Source organism: Narcine bancroftii, chromosome 1, assembly GCF_036971445.1.
Source record: "Narcine bancroftii isolate sNarBan1 chromosome 1, sNarBan1.hap1, whole genome shotgun sequence".
Taxonomy (NCBI): domain Eukaryota; kingdom Metazoa; phylum Chordata; class Chondrichthyes; order Torpediniformes; family Narcinidae; genus Narcine; species Narcine bancroftii.
Genome location: NC_091469.1, coordinates 130,077,967 through 130,096,024, shown reverse-complemented (window position 1 = coordinate 130,096,024; position 18,058 = coordinate 130,077,967). Strand labels below are relative to the sequence as shown.

At 41.1% G+C, this 18,058-nt stretch overlaps 1 protein-coding gene across 30 annotated transcripts in view; it reads right to left on the bottom strand.

The window, feature by feature from the left end:
* Positions 1 to 18,058, bottom strand: part of LOC138764018 (sorbin and SH3 domain-containing protein 2-like) — a 555,886-nt gene that overhangs the window by 97,178 nt on the left and 440,650 nt on the right. For 28 of the 30 annotated variants that reach the window (XM_069939294.1, XM_069939455.1, XM_069939471.1 and 25 more), the window contains one exon: positions 14,800 to 14,914. In XM_069939294.1, coding sequence (XP_069795395.1) covers positions 14,800 to 14,914 — 115 coding nt within the window. Of the gene's footprint in view, positions 1 to 14,799; positions 14,915 to 15,054; positions 15,276 to 15,295; positions 15,357 to 18,058 lie in introns of those variants that run through there. The other 2 variants (XM_069939445.1, XM_069939435.1) reach the window with 2 other exon arrangements.

Below are 18,058 nucleotides of genomic sequence, written 5' to 3'. Positions count from 1 at the left end.
CTATTTATCCATCTAAATCAACCTCCCATCTTAATTTATGATTATCTGACTTAGGAACTTTTTGAAGTAATTTATACATTTGTGAAATAAATGTATTCATATCACCCTCAGTAATTAATAATTTTAATTCATTCTGGCTAGGTAGTTTCAAATTTTAACTTAATCTTTCAGTCAAGAAGGCTTTAACTTGATAATAGCAAAAAAAGTTGTAAATTTTTTCCTTCATTTGTTGAAAAATAATAAATTTACCAGCTTCAAAACAATCTTCTATTTTTTGATTCCCATTTGACTCCAAATCTTCAAAAATTGATTATTCATAGTAAAAGGAAGAAGTCTATTTTGATATAAAAGCATTTTCCGAGAAATTAAACCTTTTCCACTTATCACAAACTCAATTTTATTCCATATTTCAATTAAATGTTTCAAAATAGGTGTACCTTTAGTTCCTGTTAACAGTTTTGAACTCCATTTATAAATCCTAGCAACAAATGAGGCAAAGGGTCACAAAAGTGGTATGCAGGAGATGGGCACAGTGTTGGTGAGGTCAACTGCACCATTATTTGGATTTGGAGACAGGCTAGATGGTTGGATAACTACAAGGCTTCTGACCTTTCTGCAAATTGCTCACAGAAGGGTCACTCCTGGGTTTTGTTTAGCTAAGATATCAGCTTGACCAAAGGGGAGAACTCCTGTGGTTTGCTGAAGAAGATGGGGGTTTTTGCAAGTGAGAGAGTCACATGGGTTTTCTGGCAGTTGGCATTTAGAGAGAGAGAGAGAGAGAGAGAGAGAGAAGACAAGCCCTCTCAGCTAGTGTGTGTGACACTGAAAGCAGCTGAACAGTGCAAGCCGGGAAGCTGGTTTGAAACTGAAGAAAAACTCCAGAGCAGCAGATGGCTGGAAGTGCTATCTGTCTGATGTTTCTCTTGGAATAAGATGAACAGAAAGGAACTCTGTGCTAGCCTGAAAGAAAGAGGTTACCATCTGGAAAACCCTGATGGGGCAAGTTTCATCAGCGAGACCTTGAGATAACTAATGGTTGTGGAAATCCTGGAACAACAAATCTCTCTCTGCAAACCCTACAAGAACCAGTAAACATTTACCTTTCGAGCACCAAAGCCTGGTGAACTTTATACATGTTAAATTCTGTGCACAGTATGGTAATTGCCTGCATCCAGAGAACTTGGAATAAGGAGAAGTGAGATTGAACTGTTAACCAAAGAACTTTTCTTAAATTTACACACACATTACATACACGTGCACTTAGAATTAGAAGGGGGTTAATTTGGGTTAGTAAAGTATAGAGATAAGTTAAAGTTTGATTTTATTTTCATGTTTAAAGATAATTAAAATAACTTTTGTTTAAGTAACTACTTGTCTTGGTGAATGTCTATTGCTGCTGGGTTTTGGGTTCCTTTGGGCTTGTAACACCTCAAATAAGCTTTCATAGTATCCCAAACAATCAAATTAGGTATTAATGGGGAGGAGTATACCAAAATAAATTGTATTTGTTGTTCAAGAAAATATAAACATTCTTTTTCTGCAAGTAGAGAAGTATTAAATCTCCATTGTCTGATAAAGGCAGGGATACCAGAGAAATTTGAGGATAGTACAACAGGAGCATGATTAGAAATAACTATTCATTTGGTCAGTGAAAGCAGCTGATTATCTAATAAGAAATAATCAATTCTAGCATAAGAATGAAAAAAATGAGTTTTCTCTATTATTAGGATTTAAAATCTGAAACACCGAAATTTGATTGAAAAGAATGAATTAAAGTTCCCGATTTAGAAAGAGCAGTAGATCTAGAAGTGGAATAATCTAATCCGGAATCTCAACAACAGTTAAGATCACCTCTTAAGATCAATGAATAATGATTTAAATCAGGCAAAGCTGAGAAAAAGTTCTCAAAAATTACTGGTTCATCTGTGTTTGGTGCATAAATATTGACCAATACAATCATTTTCTTATATATTTTACCAGCAAAAATAATAAACTGTCTCTGATTATCTAAAATACTGTTATATAATTCAAATGAGTTGTTTTGATTAATTAGAATGGGGAAACCCTCTAATCTTAGCTTCTGAACAAGAATGAAAAACTTGTCCTTTCCATCTAAACATTAACCTATCTTTATCAGAACACTTTTTGTGCGTCTCCTGAAAAAGGTCTATATCATGCTTTAAATTCTCAATATGAGCCATAACTGTATCTTTTAATGGGTCCATTCATACCTTTAACATTCCAAGATATAATACAAATTGAAGGAATCATTAATTTAGGCAATTAATAAACCATTGGATGCTCTGCGCCCCCCCCCCCCCCACTGCCAGAAATCTGAAGGCCAGCTACCCAGATTCAACTTGCATTCAAAAAGAAATGTAACTTTGCCACATCTTCTAAAAACTAAACAAAATCATTGGGAGTAAAAGCTTGTTTTTGAACCATTGAAGGTTTTATAAAGGCATAGTTGGTCCTAACATGTGGAATTAATTTTAAACTGCTGCTTTTCACTAGTATCTCCCTATTGAAGTGATACTAAATTACCAAGAGCACCATGCTGTTTTGCTGCTATCTTTGAATGCGTAAAAGTAAATGCAGTTAATAGATCAGACTATTGTGTTGTAAAATGTGAGCTGTGCTCAGAGATCTATTTGCTTGTTTATTTAGCAATTGGTTGTCAACTCATCTTCTTCATATGAACTGAAAGAGATCAGTTGCTGGAAGTGACAATGGCTAATGAATAAATAAACTTGAAAATCCAAGCATAATATATGGATTTATTTTTCTTGATAGAGTGAGAAAGAAATTAGCCCACTTAATATTGCCTTGTCTCATAATAGTCTCTTAGTCACAATTTTTTTAACTTTCGAAATGGATTATTTTGGAAATACAGAGCATATGAAAAGAAATTGCAAAAGAAAAGCTGCATTCTGAAAGGATGTAAGATAATTTGAGAAGGATTTACCCAGAAAGCACAAGGAGATGTAGGAATTAACAAGGAATATTATCCTTATTTCAAGAGAGTTGGAGTGTGAGATTAGTGATGTCCTTGAATGTGCAAGGCACCATTTAGACCACATCTAGAGCATAGTCAACAATTTCTGATCCAGATTTGGTTGAAGGAAAGATATAATTTCATTGCGGACTGTTCTGAGGGGGTCCAATAGCATGATGCAGGGTATAGAGATGTTGTCTTGCAAGGAAATATTAAATAGGTTGTGATCCTTCCCACTAGACTTTAGGGGAATGAGAGGCAATCTTGCTGAAGCATGAGAAACAAAGGAGAATGATATTTGGTAGAATATATGACATTGCGTGTGGCAGAAGTGTACAGGCAGTCCTCAGGTTAAAAACATCCAATTTATGAACAACTCGTACTTATGAACCAACAAGCCAGCCGGAAGTAGAATACTGTCAATTTCCATTTTGAGCATGGTTGAGTCATCATCGCAAGAGAGTATGCTGTATGATATTCTTGTGCGATGCTGTCATTGGCCATCATCGTATGAAAGTATGCTGTATAATACTCTCATGCGATGCTGCCATAGCCCAGCATGGCGAGAGAATAGTGTACCACATATCGCAAATGCAGTAACAGATTCAAAATTGAAAAGTACGGATTCAAACATTGCACCTGTACAGTACTGTTTACTCTTATTTCATTTAGTTTACAAGTGACTCATGAACCAACAGTTTGGTGATGCTTTACTGCCTCCTTGGGTCAAAGGCAGCTAGAAATGAACAGATGCTTCTTTCCAGCTGATTCCATCTCCATGTTTCACGTGGCAAAAATCCTAATACACCTGTACTGTATTTGTATGGCTCCAAATCTACCAGGGGACTTAAGACCATTTATGATGACAAAAAGAAGAGCTCTGTACAACCTACTTCAAGAAATTGACTCCAATAGTAACCTCACCACTTCTCCAGCAGCAGAATCAAACACTGACTTTCCAGTACCGGTCCATCCTCTCCAACAGTAACCATTTCTCAATCATCTTCTCCTACCAAATCCAATTATGTACTAAATTATTATGTCTAATATAGTGTATTTGGAAGTGATTCTTAAGTGTTTTACATGCATAGAAAGGTAAAATTTATTTGATATATGCTATATACTAAGATAAACATTTGACTAACTGATGCTAAATAGGACTGTATGTAGTTGTTAAATACAAATTCGAATTAAAGACATAGGTTATGGGAATCGTTTTTAATCTGGGGACTGCCTGTATTGGAAAAGAAAACAAATTGTGGTCTTTTGTGCAAGAGTGTCCAGTCACTCTATTTCTCTGTCTTAAAGGTGCTTTTTTTCCTTCAATATCCAAGACTCAAATGTAAATAAAATTGATGGGATTAAAGTCTGTTCAGTTTGTCACTTTTCCCTGCTTTTGTCTTTAGATTTAATGACTAGAAACCTACAAATAGTATTTGGATAAATACTGGAAAAAAAAGCAACAGGGATAAAAATGCCGCCTTATTCTGCCTCAGGTTTCTCGTTGCTTCCTTTTTTAGATGATGCTTTGGATATTTTAATAGTGCCAGGTGTTGTTTTGGCTCAGCTGTAATGATACACACAATCAAAGATTTAATTCCTTCTTCCGTTGAGAAGGTGCAGAAAATGCATATTTACCATTCCTTCAATGGATTTCTATTATATCACAAGACCAAGCAGCAAGCACAATATGCAGCGTCCTCCTGCCGATGTTCACACCTGGTCGTCAGTGCCAGAGGAACACATCTACATAACTGTATAATGGTTATTAAAATATAAGATTCACAGTCATACCCAAGCCCCACTATAAATAATTTTATGCTGTCATTGATATGAATGGTACATTTAGCAATTTTAATCAACTAGATACAACCCATTTTCATTCTCAAAACATAACCAACAGCACTTCAACATTTATACTCTGTTGATGCTATATCCAAGACACACAACTCATAAAGAGAGGCAATATTTAATATTTTATAGAACACACACACACACACACACACACGCACAGCTGTGCAACAATCCAGTGATTCTGTGCTGTGGATCATTAATGTTTTGAAACAAAAGTATGAACCATACAGATGAAGACTTCTCAAGTCACTATTTTAAATGAAAAGATAAATTTAGTTTTTCTCAAATAGCATTTAATTTTTGGAGGATATTCAAAAATTTTACTTTCTGTACCAATTTCAATGTCTATGGAGGAGGGAGAGATGATTATGAATGTACTCATTTCATCAATTTCTGTTCCAAACAGCTTTCAAAACAACTTGAAATGTGATTTTGCTAAGGAAATGTGCCAAATGTTAGGGGTTGAAAAACAAATAAGCATTTTTTTTGCAGCCATGACTTAATACCATAGCATGCTCCTCACTTCTACGTATTTTAAAAGGTATTTTAATAAACAAGCTCAAATGGTGTGACTACATCAGTAATTGCTGGCTCATCACTCCATACATTAATATTGTGTAAAAATATTGGAGCAAGATGCTCCTGGATCTTTCCAATCCCTTGTGTGTTACTCTACAAACATTAGCTCAAAGTGCCATATTTAATGCACACATGCCACTTACAGCCCAGTTTTGCTCCTTCACTTTGTCTTGGTTTTTGAGACCATTTTCTCGAATGCTTTGGGCTGAGGACATTTTACTTGCTGCTGTCTTCTTTCTCTCAGTTATTTGTTCATTAACCACCTTACTGAACTTCCTGCCTCTCAACATTTGAAGGCCTGCAGCATTTAACTTTGAAAATAGTAAGAGTGATTTTATGCTGATAAAAATATAATAAAGTGCATTCCATTGCAGTTATATTGACTATACCCAGCCTATTGAAATAAAGATCCTTTATTTGACATTACATTGGAGTTATTGAGTTATATAGCATTGGACAGGATTTTCACCAATCAAGAAAGCACAGACCCACATTCCACCAAGTCCCAACACAGGGGGTAATTTATAATTAACCTGCCACTTTGAGATGTAGTAGGAAACCCATGTGATCACATGGAATGTACAAACTCCACACAGACAACATTGGAGGTCAGGACTTAACCTGGGTCCCTTGCACTCCATTAACTACATTACTCTGCTGTCCTATTTCTGTGCTTTGCACAATGGTGAAATGTTGCCTAAGGAACTCAACACACATGAAAAACAGGACTATGTAATAAAACAATTAAACCTGTAACAGCTGGAAATGCACAACAAAAGGCAGAAAGTTTTACTTTCACCACAACAGATTTTATGAGCCTTTGAGTAAAAGTGGAATAGAAACTGCCATAATTAGACGAAGAGAGGTCAGGTGATCTGAAGAGCAGCAGCAGTTATAATTTAAAAAGGGGGGGGAGGGAACAGCAAGAAGTTGAATGGATGAAGAAACTGAGTATCACTATAACATTGAGGATCCATGTAATGGAGTGGTCAGGCTTCAGTGAGAACAGCTAAGATGGTGAGGGTTATAGTGTGAGTAAATGAATTGTGTGTTACTAGACTCCCAGTCCACTGCATTTGAAGTGGATGGCCGTCTCTACCCCTATCTAGCGGAGTTGTTTGAGTGAACTGGCGTGGACTTGAAGGGCCGAGATAGCCTGTTTCCATGCCATAAACTGTTATATGGCTATATGTTTTACGGTTATTAAGCTGTTATCCATGTAATGCTAGTGCTCTCTGGTGAGTGTCAGATGTTGGGTCCCTAGGAAACTCCAAGCCTCCCTGATGCCTACATCTGGCCCAGGGGCACCGAGATTCAGTTCCTTAGAGACCGTGTTAAGGAACTGCAGGTGTGGATTGATGACCTACTGCTCATTATGGAGAGTGAAGAGATAATAGACACGAGCTACAGGGAGTTAGTTAGTAGAGAGCACGTCTGTGGCCATCTGCCTCAGTAATTAATATATTGTCCTGGATAGTATTACAGAGGATGTCCTGATAGAGGACAATCATGGTGACCGGGTCTCTGGGCATGAATCTGGCACTGTGATGCAGCAGGTGAAGAAGCGTTGTGATCAGCGATTCTCTAATGAAGAGGTCAGAAAAGAGATCCTGCGGGCCTGATAAAGACACCTGGATGGTGAGTTGCCTTCTAGGTTATCAGTAGTGAAGAAAGCAAATGCAATATTTACATTCATTTCTAGAGGAGTACCATACAAAAGTAAAAAATGTAATGTTGATATACTATAGATCATTGATAAGACATCACTTAGAGTAACAGTTTTGAGCACCTTAATTGAAAAAGAATGTACTAGCATTGGAGAGGGTTTAGAGAAGAGTTACTAGAATGATACCAGGAATTAAATGGTTAGTCTATGAGGAATGTGGAGAAATGTCTTTAGCAAGAGGGTCATGAATTTGTGGAACTTGTTCCCTCAGGTGGCAAGGTCGTTGGGTGTATTTACAACAGAAATAGACAAGTATTTATTAATGGTTATGGGGAGTGGGAGTGATAAGGATCAGCTCATGAAGACATCAAATCACAAGATTTAATAAAAAATAAGAAAATCAAGACAGAAAACAAATACAAAATTACATCTAAAATTCAAGCTTGTTCACCAACCCCAAATTTCAGCTTTTACTTGCAGAACTGAGGACATCAATACTTTAGTTACAGAACAAGGAAAACCAATCAATAATAAGTCTGCTAAGAGTGATTTGCAATTAATTGGGTCTCTCTATATCCTCTGAATATGAAAGAGTTATCATAATGAACTGGAAGGCTTAAAACATGAAAACAATCATGTACAAGTTCAATGCCAATCATGTGATGCTTATTCTTCTTTGGCTTGGCTTCGCGGACGAAGATTTATGGAGGGGGTAAATGTCCACGTCAGCTGCAGGCTCGTTTGTGGCTGACAAGTCCGATGCAGGACAGGTAGACAAGGTTGCAGCGGTTGCAGGGGAAAATTGGTTGGTTGGGGTTGGGTGTTGGGTTTTTCCTCCTTTGCCTTTTGTCAGTGAGGTGGGCTCTGCGGTCTTCTTCAAAGGAGGTTGCTGCCCGCCAAACTGTGAGGCGCCAAGATGCACGGTTTGAGGCGATATCAGCCCACTGGCGGTGGTCAATGTGGCAGGCACCAAGAGATTTCTTTAGGCAGTCCTTGTACCTCTTCTTTGGTGCACCTCTGTCACGGTGGCCAGTGGAGAGCTCGCCATATAACACGATCTTGGGAAGGCGATGGTCCTCCATTCTGGAGACGTGACCCACCCAGCGCAGCTGGATCTTCAGCAGCGTGGACTCGATGCTGTCGACCTCTGCCATCTCGAGTACTTCGACGTTAGGGATGAAAGCGCTCCAATGAATGTTGAGGATGGAGCGGAGACAACGCTGGTGGAAGCGTTCTAGGAGCCGTAGGTGATGCCGGTAGAGGACCCATGATTCGGAGCCGAACAGGAGTGTGGGTATGACAACGGCTCTGTATACGCTTATCTTTGTGAGGTTTGTCAGTTGGTTGTTTTTCCAGACTCTTTTGTGTAGTCTTCCAAAGGCGCTATTTGCCTTGGCGAGTCTGTTGTCTATCTCGTTGTCGATCCTTGCATCTGATGAAATGGTGCAGCTGAGATAGGTAAACTGGTTGACCGTTTTGAGTTTTGTGTGCCCGATGGAGATGTGGGGGGGCTGGTAGTCATGGTGGGGAGCTGGCTGATGGAGGACCTCAGTTTTCTTCAGGCTGACTTCCAGGCCAAACATTTTGGCAGTTTCCGCAAAACAGGACGTCAAGCGCTGACTGCTCAAACTACAGGGGAATCACGCTGCTCTCTATTGCAGGCAAAATCTTCGCTAGGATTCTCCTAAATAGAATAATACCCAGTGTCGCCGAGAATATTCTCCCAGAATCACAGTGCGGCTTTCGCGCACACAGAGGAACTACTGACATGGTCTTTGCCCTCAGACAGCTCCAAGAAAAGTGCAGAGAATAAAACAAAGGACTCTACATCACCTTTGTTGACCTCACCAAAGCCTTCGACACCGTGAGCAGGAAAGGGCTTTGGCAAATACTAGAGCGCATCGGATGCCCCCCAAAGTTCCTCAACATGATTATCCAACTGCACGAAAACCAACAAGGTCGGGTCAGATACAGCAATGAGCTCTCTGAACCCTTCTCCATTAACAATGGCGTGAAGCAAGGCTGTGTTCTCGCACCAACCCTCTTTTCAATCTTCTTCAGCATGATGCTGAACCAAGCCATGAAAGACCACAACAATGAAGACGCTGTTTATATCCGGTACCGCACGGATGGCAGTCTCTTCAATCTGAGGCGCCTGCAAGCTCACACCAAGACACAAGAGAAACTTGTCCGTGAACTACTCTTTGCAGACGATGCTGCTTTAGTTGCCCATTCAGAGCCAGCTCTTCAGCGCATGTGATGCTTATTAATTGCCATTTAAACTGGCAGCATTTGGTCCTGTGAAATTTTCAGATCATGGCCATTACTTGGAACCCATAGAAACGGTGAGTTCTTAAAACTACCACACAACTGTAACATAAAATTCCTCCTCCTGCTGCAACTATCCCAGTAACAAGCTCCTTTTATACAACTTTTGGTAAATATAAAGTGTAAAAGAAATCTTCCCTTGGGGATCTGGAGCATTCAACTCTATAGCACCAATGGAGAGTATTACAGTTATATTGCTAAATCTTGTAAATTAAATTTAGCATATAAATTTCCCAGCAGATATGATGCAATAGTATTTTTATAGTTCAAGTTACTAAGTACACAGAAAGGCAAGGGATCTTTCTTAAATCAATAGCCCTCTTCCCCACCCAATTCATTTTATCAAATGACCATTAAGATACATTCCCACATCTGTCATTATTATTTCATGATCGGGGACGTATTTGTATCGTACACTGGACAAAGAAACCAACACATCCCTGAGAGTTTTTTTCTGCAGTTCTTGTGACAAGTGCTAGATACTGTTAGGTCTGCTTTGTTCATGAATGAGTGAGTCAAACACCAGACTGAGTCGAAATCAAGGTTCTTTGTTCTTTATTGCCGGATTGTAACACTTGCAACTAACAGTGTTAGTAGGAGAAGGCGCATTCTGCCGTTATCAGCAAGTGGTGTTTTTTATATACCTTAGGATACGTACTTAGTAAATTATCATACCATGACATTGTCCAATGAATAAACTGTTGCTATCCTTCTCTGCTAGTTTCCTGCACATCAATTTGTCATCCCCACTCTTATCTTGAGAGTACAAGGTCACAACTGCATCTTGTTACGGCCCAGCACTGGGTGACTCCTTCTACATTCCCAGCTCATGATGTTTTTACCTAACAATACGCACAAGTTGGTGGAAGTAGATATTTACGTGTTCCATCTTTGAACACAAAGATCTGTTCAAAGACAACAATTGTCTGGAACTGGAATTCATTGTCTGTGTGTTATTCTGATGGCTGTCTCCTCCTTTGGCTCCACCCTCACTCACCCCAATATAAACCCTAGGTTTCCTGCCTTACCTCAGATTCACCTGAGGACTATTGTATTATCTACTGGCCATTGATTGTAAGTTATTAAAAGTGTGTTTGTACTCCTTACTTGTCTCTGAGTGCAATCAGCTGCATTACAATTTTAATAATTTAACTTTGAAGGCAGGATGAGAGCCCTGTTGAAGCCAGGTCAACCCTCTGTCTCCTGAGGCCCTGGAGGAACTTGCCTACTGGCTGAAGTGCTTCGTGTCCTACCTGACAGCCACACAAGACATCTTCAACTCGGATAGTCTCTGGATATCAGCACTTCTCTCTCGAGTTGGCACCAAAGGGTATGCTGTCATTAGAGATTGTGCTACATATGAGTCGGTCATAGAAGGCTTGAAGGCCTGCTACGTGAGGCCCCAAAACGATGTGCTGGTAAGGCACTGACTCTCTCAACGTTGGCAGCGTCCAGGTGAGTTGCTGGATATTATGTTCTTGAATTGTGGGCCCTGACCAGAAAATGTCACTACGAAGTGGCCACAACCCAGGTGAGGGAGGAAGAACAAATCTGGGACACCCTCATGGCGTGAGGTTGTGGTACACAAGGCAGCCAATGCTGGAGTTGGGGAAGAAAGACTTGGCCAGCACCCTGGAGCTGGCGAAAGCACTTGAGTAGGCCCAACTGGGAGCTGACGACCTCACGGGAGAAAGCGGCACTTTTTCAGTGGGCCAGGTCATTAGAGCACCAGTGATCCCCAGCGCCGATCGCTGTAGCTACATGTGACTGGGGATGCTACCTCTGTGAATAGGCACAGCATTTCTGTGCACAATGCCCTGCAAAGGTCTCTGTGTGCTCAGGATATGGTAAGCAAGGGCACTGGGTGAAGGTCTGCAGGGCTAACAAGAACCCAGAGAGGGCGACCATGTGTGCAACCCCTGAATCATTGGTCAACTTGTGCCTGAGTCTCGGTGCCAGCCTCAGCTTCCCCGTGCTGTTCACCATCAGCGTCTTGCTGCGCCTCGTGGCTGTACCCAACACCGGAAGCATCGCTGGAAAGCACGGCGGCCATCTTGCTCGAGGTCAACACCACCTAGTCCTTTGTCGGATCAAGATGGAGGGCGGCCATCTTGCCGCACTTTTTGTCTGTCCGCTGACCAAGAGGAGAGAGTCGACATCAGCATGGGGAACGACGGGGTTTCCAGAGCACTCACTGGCATTGGTCGTTCTGGACCATAATTCTCCCACTAAGCTTGAAAAGAGTTCTGGAATGAAGGTAGTTGTCTGGGTACATGTCTGGGTTAGTTAACAGGCCAGCTAATTAGAGGAAGAGAAGGTCAAATCACATGGGATTATGAGCAAATTGGTAAATTGGATCCAAAATTGGCTTGGTCATAGAAGACTGAGAGTATGACGGAGAGGAGTTTCTTTGACTGCATATCTATTCCACAAGAATCAGTGATGAGACCTCTGTTACTTATTATATGTTTATGATTTGGATTGAAAATAGAGGTGGTCTGATTATATGTTTGGAAATTTGGTAGAGTTGTGGATAGTCAGGAAGATTAGCAAAGGATACTCCAAGATATGGATCAGTTGGAGAATTGGTGGATAGAATTTAATCCAGACAAGTGTGAAATGATGCATTTTGGGAGGTCAAATGCAAGAGGAAAGCATGCAGTCAATGGCTATGCCCTCTGGAGCCTTGACGAACAGAGGATCTTGGGATGCAAGGTTATAGCTCCTTGATAGGGCTCTCTGATAGTCGCAACATATGGAGAAGGTGCTAAAGAATGAGTATCTCATGTTTGCCTTCATATGTTAGGGCATTGAGTATAAAAATTAGTTGGGCTACTGATGGAGTACTGTGTGCAGTTCTGGTTGCCACATTGTACCCTCCTCTAATCCCACTTACCAGCACTCTGTTCATATCCCTCCACCCCCCTCCCATCCATATGCTTATCCAACTCTTTCTTAAATGACAAAATTGACTCTACCTCCACCACCTTTCCCGGAAGCCCATTCCATACAGTGACCACTCTCTGAGTTAAGAAGTTCCCCCTCATGTTACTCCTAAACCTTTGCCCGTCAACTCTCAATCCATGACCTCTTGTATCCATCTCTCCTACTCTCAATGGGAAAAGCCTTTCCACGTCAACTCTATCTATCCCTCTCATTATCTTAAACACCTCTATTAAATCCCCTCTCATCCTTCTACGTTCCAAGGAATAAAGACCTAATTTGCTCAATCTTTCCTTGTACTCCAGATGTTGAAACCCAGGCAACATTTTTGTAAATCTTCTAGGCAATCTCTCTATCTTGTTAATATCCTTCCTATAAATTGGTGACCAGAACTGCACACAATACTTTAAATTTGGCCTCAGCAATGCCTTGTACAGTTTCATCATTACTTCCCAACTCCTATATTCTATGCACTGATTTATTTCGGCAAGCATACTAAAGGCCTTCTTCACCACCTTATCCACATGCGTTCCTACCTTCAGGGAGCAATGCACCATTATTCCTAGATCTTTCTGCTCCACTGCATTCTTCAACGCCCTCCCATTTACCACATATGTCTTGCTTTGATTATTCTTTCCAAAGTGAAGCACCTCACACTTATCAACATTAAACTCCATCTGCCATCTTTCTGCCAACTCCTCTAAGCAGTTTAAATCCCTCTGCAATCTTTGAAAACCCTCTTCATCATCCACAATTCCCCCTATTTTAGTATTATCTGCATATTTACTAATCCAATTTACCGACCCATCCTCCAGATCATTAACATATATGACAAACAGCAACGGTCCCAATATTGAACCCTGAGGTACACCACTAGTCATCGAACTCCATCCTGACAAACAATTATCTACTACTACTCTCTGGCACCTTCTTTCCAGCCACTGTTGAAACCATTTGACTATCTCCAAATTAATACCCAAGGACTTAGCCTTCCTAACTAACCTCCCATGCTGAACCTTATCAAAGGCCTTACTGAAGTCCATATAGACAATATCCACTGCTCTACCCTTATCAACATTCCTAGTCACCTCTTCAAAAAATTCAACAAGATTGGTCAAACACGACCTTTCACGCACAAATCCGTATTGAGTCTCCCTGATCAGACCCTGTCCCTCCATATACTTATATATACTATCTCTAAGAACGCTTTCCATCAATTTACCTACCACAGACGTCAAACTTACAGGCTGATAATTGCTAGGCTTGCTCCTCGAACTCTTTTTAAACAAAGGAACCACATGCGCAACACGCCAATCCTCTGGCACTATACCCGTCTCTAATGACATTTGAAAAATCACTGCCAGAGCCTCCGCTATTTCCTCACTAATTTCTCGCAAGGTCCTGGGGAAAATTCTGTCAGGACCTGGAGACTTATCCACCTTTATATGTTTCAAAAGTTCCAGTACTACCTCTTTCTTAAACACTATAGTCTCTATATATATCCCATTTGCTTCCTTTACCCTGCACAGTTCAATATCCTTCTCCTCAGTAAATACTGAGGAAAATAAATTGTTCAAGACCTCCTCCATCTCTTTTGGGTTCACACACATTTGTCCTTTCTGATTCTCTATTGAACCAATTATATCTCTCACTTTCCTTTTGCTATTTACATATTTGTAGAAACCCTTTGGATTTATTTTCACCCTGCTTGCTATAGCCACCTCATACCTTCTTTTAGCTCCTGAGTAACCCTAGAAAACATCCCCGCCAGAATCCTGGTCCCCCTGGGGATGTGGAGGCTTTGAAGAGGCTGCAAAGGGATTCACGGGATGCTGGTTGGATTGGAGTGCATTATTATGAGAGAGGTTGGACAAACTTAGTTTATTTTCTCTGGAGCATCCGAGGTTGAGGGGCAACTTGATACAGAAATGTATACAATTATGAGCAAAATAGATGGGGTAGATAGTTAAAAGGAAGAGTTTAGATAATGAGATGTGTTCATACTATTCATCACACAAATGAGTAGCAACAATTACTGAAGAAAAAAATCAAATTTAAGAAGAAATAATTAACTGACTTAAAATTTCTTGGTTGCAGTGATGGAACTTAAACTCCTGTTTCTGAGGCATTAGTCTAGTCCTGCAAATTAGTTATCTAAGAACATAATCACTGTATCACCATTCCTTACATTTCCCCAGTTGAAACTAGTGCATTCTGATCCCACCATGCCAGCAATTTCCTTGCCCTACACTGTGCACTAGTTCTGACTGTCCAGGCCTCTTCACCATTCAGCCATGTTCCACTATCAAATGGAAGGGTAGCTCAAATTTTCAGGGAGGGTCTTGTGCTGTGCTTTTTAATAGGGGTTACCTCAGTGAGAATACATTTTCTATGGATCAGCAGAAAATTGTTTCCAAAGTAATTTTATTCTTACCGGTCGCTCATGCTCTAGGATAGATGATTTTCCAGGTTCGTATTCAAAAATGCTCCTAGGTTCAGCACGGTATCTGCGCGTATCGACTTTTCTATCAGGGGGGTCCCAGTCGTTCCTAACGCATAAAGGGGAAAGCTGTCATTCTTCATGCACAGGGTTATTGGCAACACAAGTCACAACTAAACTGCTTGGGAAGGAATCTTCCTTGTGCCCAATTCCATCTGCAAACCTTTAACAGACATCCAAGGTACTCACATGGTTGACTTTAGATAGTAATAATTTATTGTTAAATCTAGTTAGCATGTTTTCTGGCTGTACTTTAGTCCACAAATGCCAATATCCCAGAGACAGATAAAAGAATCAAATAGTAAGTTAATATTCTATGTCCACACATATAAAGGAAAGGGGGAATTTAACCAAATCATGGAGGGAAAAGAGACACATTTCATGAAATAACACGTTGGAACAAATTAATCAGCAATAATTATAGAAGTACATTGTAACCTGCAATAAAGTAAAATGATTTCAGAGTAACTTAAAAATCAACTTATTCTGCTGCCATCCTGACAAGCATCACAATGGTGATGTGATGTCATGGCGACATCAAGTTACCAGGTTTGACCAGGAGCTGTAGAACTATACCTTTATGGGCTGGAGATAAAAAGCAGATCAGGTCCACATACAGTACTAAGTCACACAACACTCCTTAATTGAGAGGACGCATAGGTATGAGAGGCAACAGACAGAGACTGCAGGTGCTGGGATTTGGGGAAAACAATGCTGGATGCACGCAATGGGTTAACCAGCATTCATGGAGGCAAAAGGGGCAGGGTGCTGGTGTAAGAGGAAATACTAATGTGAGGGAAGGGTGGGACAGAGGCTGGTGGATGATAGGTGGAACGAGTTACATATAGGATGATGGGCAGATGAAATCAATTGGGGGAGAAGGAGGGGTTGGGAAACGGAGGGAGATGAAAACTAAACGGACGGGTGTGTGTGCTTCTGTAAGAAGTGCAACAGGGTCATGGTTTATCTGAAATTGGAAAATGCAATGTTCAGGCCATTAACAAAGCTGCTCGAGTGGAATAAGAGATGTTCTTCCAATTTGCATTTGGCTTCTCAATAGCAATGAAGAACTCTGAGGTCAATGTGGAAGTGAGGAATGGGCAAAATGCCTGGCAAGTGGAAGCTGGAGATGGACATTGCACACAGAGGAGGCGACATGGTAGCACAATCCATTAGACCAGCCATTCTCAACCTTCTTTTGGCTATGGCCCCCTCAGAACTCTGCTCAAAGTTTATGGACCTCCTTCCCTGTGACGCAGTCAAGTTTAGTTGGTTTTTTCCATACTTCTCTGCTATTGACTACATAAACAACAACAAAAAAATTATGATTTCAGTCCATGGCCCGCTTAAATGGGCTGTGGCCCCCAGGAGAGTGTATGGACTCTGTTGAGAATGGCTGCATTAGACCATTGGTGAGGGCAGAGTTGAAGGGATGTGTTATACTTTGCTTCTTTCCCTCCCCGACTCATCTATCTACTGGATTTCCAATCTCTCCTCTGCTCCCCCACCCCACCTCCAATCTCATTCCTATCTGCGCCCTCTTTACACCACCATCTCACTCTCTCTACTTATCAGATTCCAGCATTGTCAGCTTTTATCTTGTACAACTCAACTTCACCCATCTGACCTGTTTGTTTTCTCTTGATTCTCTCTCCCTTTGTCTTGCTCTGTCCATCATGGTTCACCTCTGCCTAGATGACCAAACATGTTTAGGCCCTTGCCTTATCCCTCCCACCCCATCTTCTTCACCCTCTCCTGATGAAAAGTTGCAGATCGAAACAACAACCATTTTTTTCTCCCACTGATGCTGAAGAGTTCCTCCAGCAGATTGTGTTTAGCTTCAAAGTCAAGAAACTAGTCTCAAATGTCTCAATTGTAACACCTCCTATGGTTATAGGGTAAAGAGCCTGGGGATGGGAAGGAATTATAAGAAGAGATGAATGGACAGGCAGTCACATAGGATATATCCCTATTGCTCTTCTCCCACATACTATAATTTCCTACCCTCCTCCTCCCTCTCCCTCATCTGATTCCATTTGCCCATCATCCCGTCCCCAGAAAGGAAAAAGATGGGGTGACGGGAAGATGTGATGGGACATGGAGACTGGCTGGATGAAAGGTGAGGACAAACAACTTTATTGCTGTTCTGTCTGGGAAAAAATGGGGGTTTGTAGTTGAGATTAGATGTGTAGGAAAAGGACAAGGCCTTAATCATCATTAGTTCCTTGTCCACTCATTATCAGCTGATGGATCCCTTTGGACCCTTTTCCTTCATTTCATGTTCATCTGCTCTCATTGCCCATTCTTTCCAGGAGGCCGCACATCAATTGTCCTCACATTTAACCCCTCCAGTCTTTGCATCTGTTATGGACCTTAGACAATTTTATTTTTACTGAAGACGGGACTGAATTTACTGCGGGGAATTTGACAGCTGCTAGGAGCTATAATAGCACTGGGCCTGCACTTGGGAACTTTGACAGCTGTCAAAGCATGGGAACCATGCGCTGGAAGTCCATAGGCTCTCAGAAGAGGGAGCCTATGGCTATTAAGCTCTCTCCACCAATGAGGAGAGTTGGAGGCACGTGCTGCTCAGTTTAAAAAGTCCAGTGCACTGATTTTGAAGAGGTTAATTGGTGGACTGGACTGCAGATTGTCAGACAATCAGTCTGACGCTACGTGCTCATCTGGCAAGTTTCTGGCAGGTTTCTTTGTTCACGGGTTCTAGCATTGCTGTCGGAAACTATATGTCAGTAGGCTCACCCAGTAGTTTCAGATGAAAAAGACTGAGCTACTTTTTCCACAGTGCCACCACAGGTCTTGTCCCCTTTTAAGAGGAGGACTTTGTGTGGCAGGAGTCATGGGACTCCTCAAGCCAGAGGACTTGCATGACAGAAGGTCATTTGTTAACCCTAAAGAGGGCTTTGAAAGGATGTCACTGAAAATTTCCAGGTGAAGGAAGTAAAGGTGGGTGTTACCACATTCGAAATTCAAACACATCTCGTGTTCCCCTGACAGAGTTGAAAGTCATCTGGATACTGCTTCAAACTAAAAGACCAGTGGGCAAAGAAACAAATAATTCCAAGCATGGTTCCTTCTTGACTGACAGACTTTATGTGACTGAATTGGGAGTTTTGTTTTGGGAATTTTATTGATTTTTTGGGGCATTTGAGCTTGGGCTTTAATGGCCTGGGTT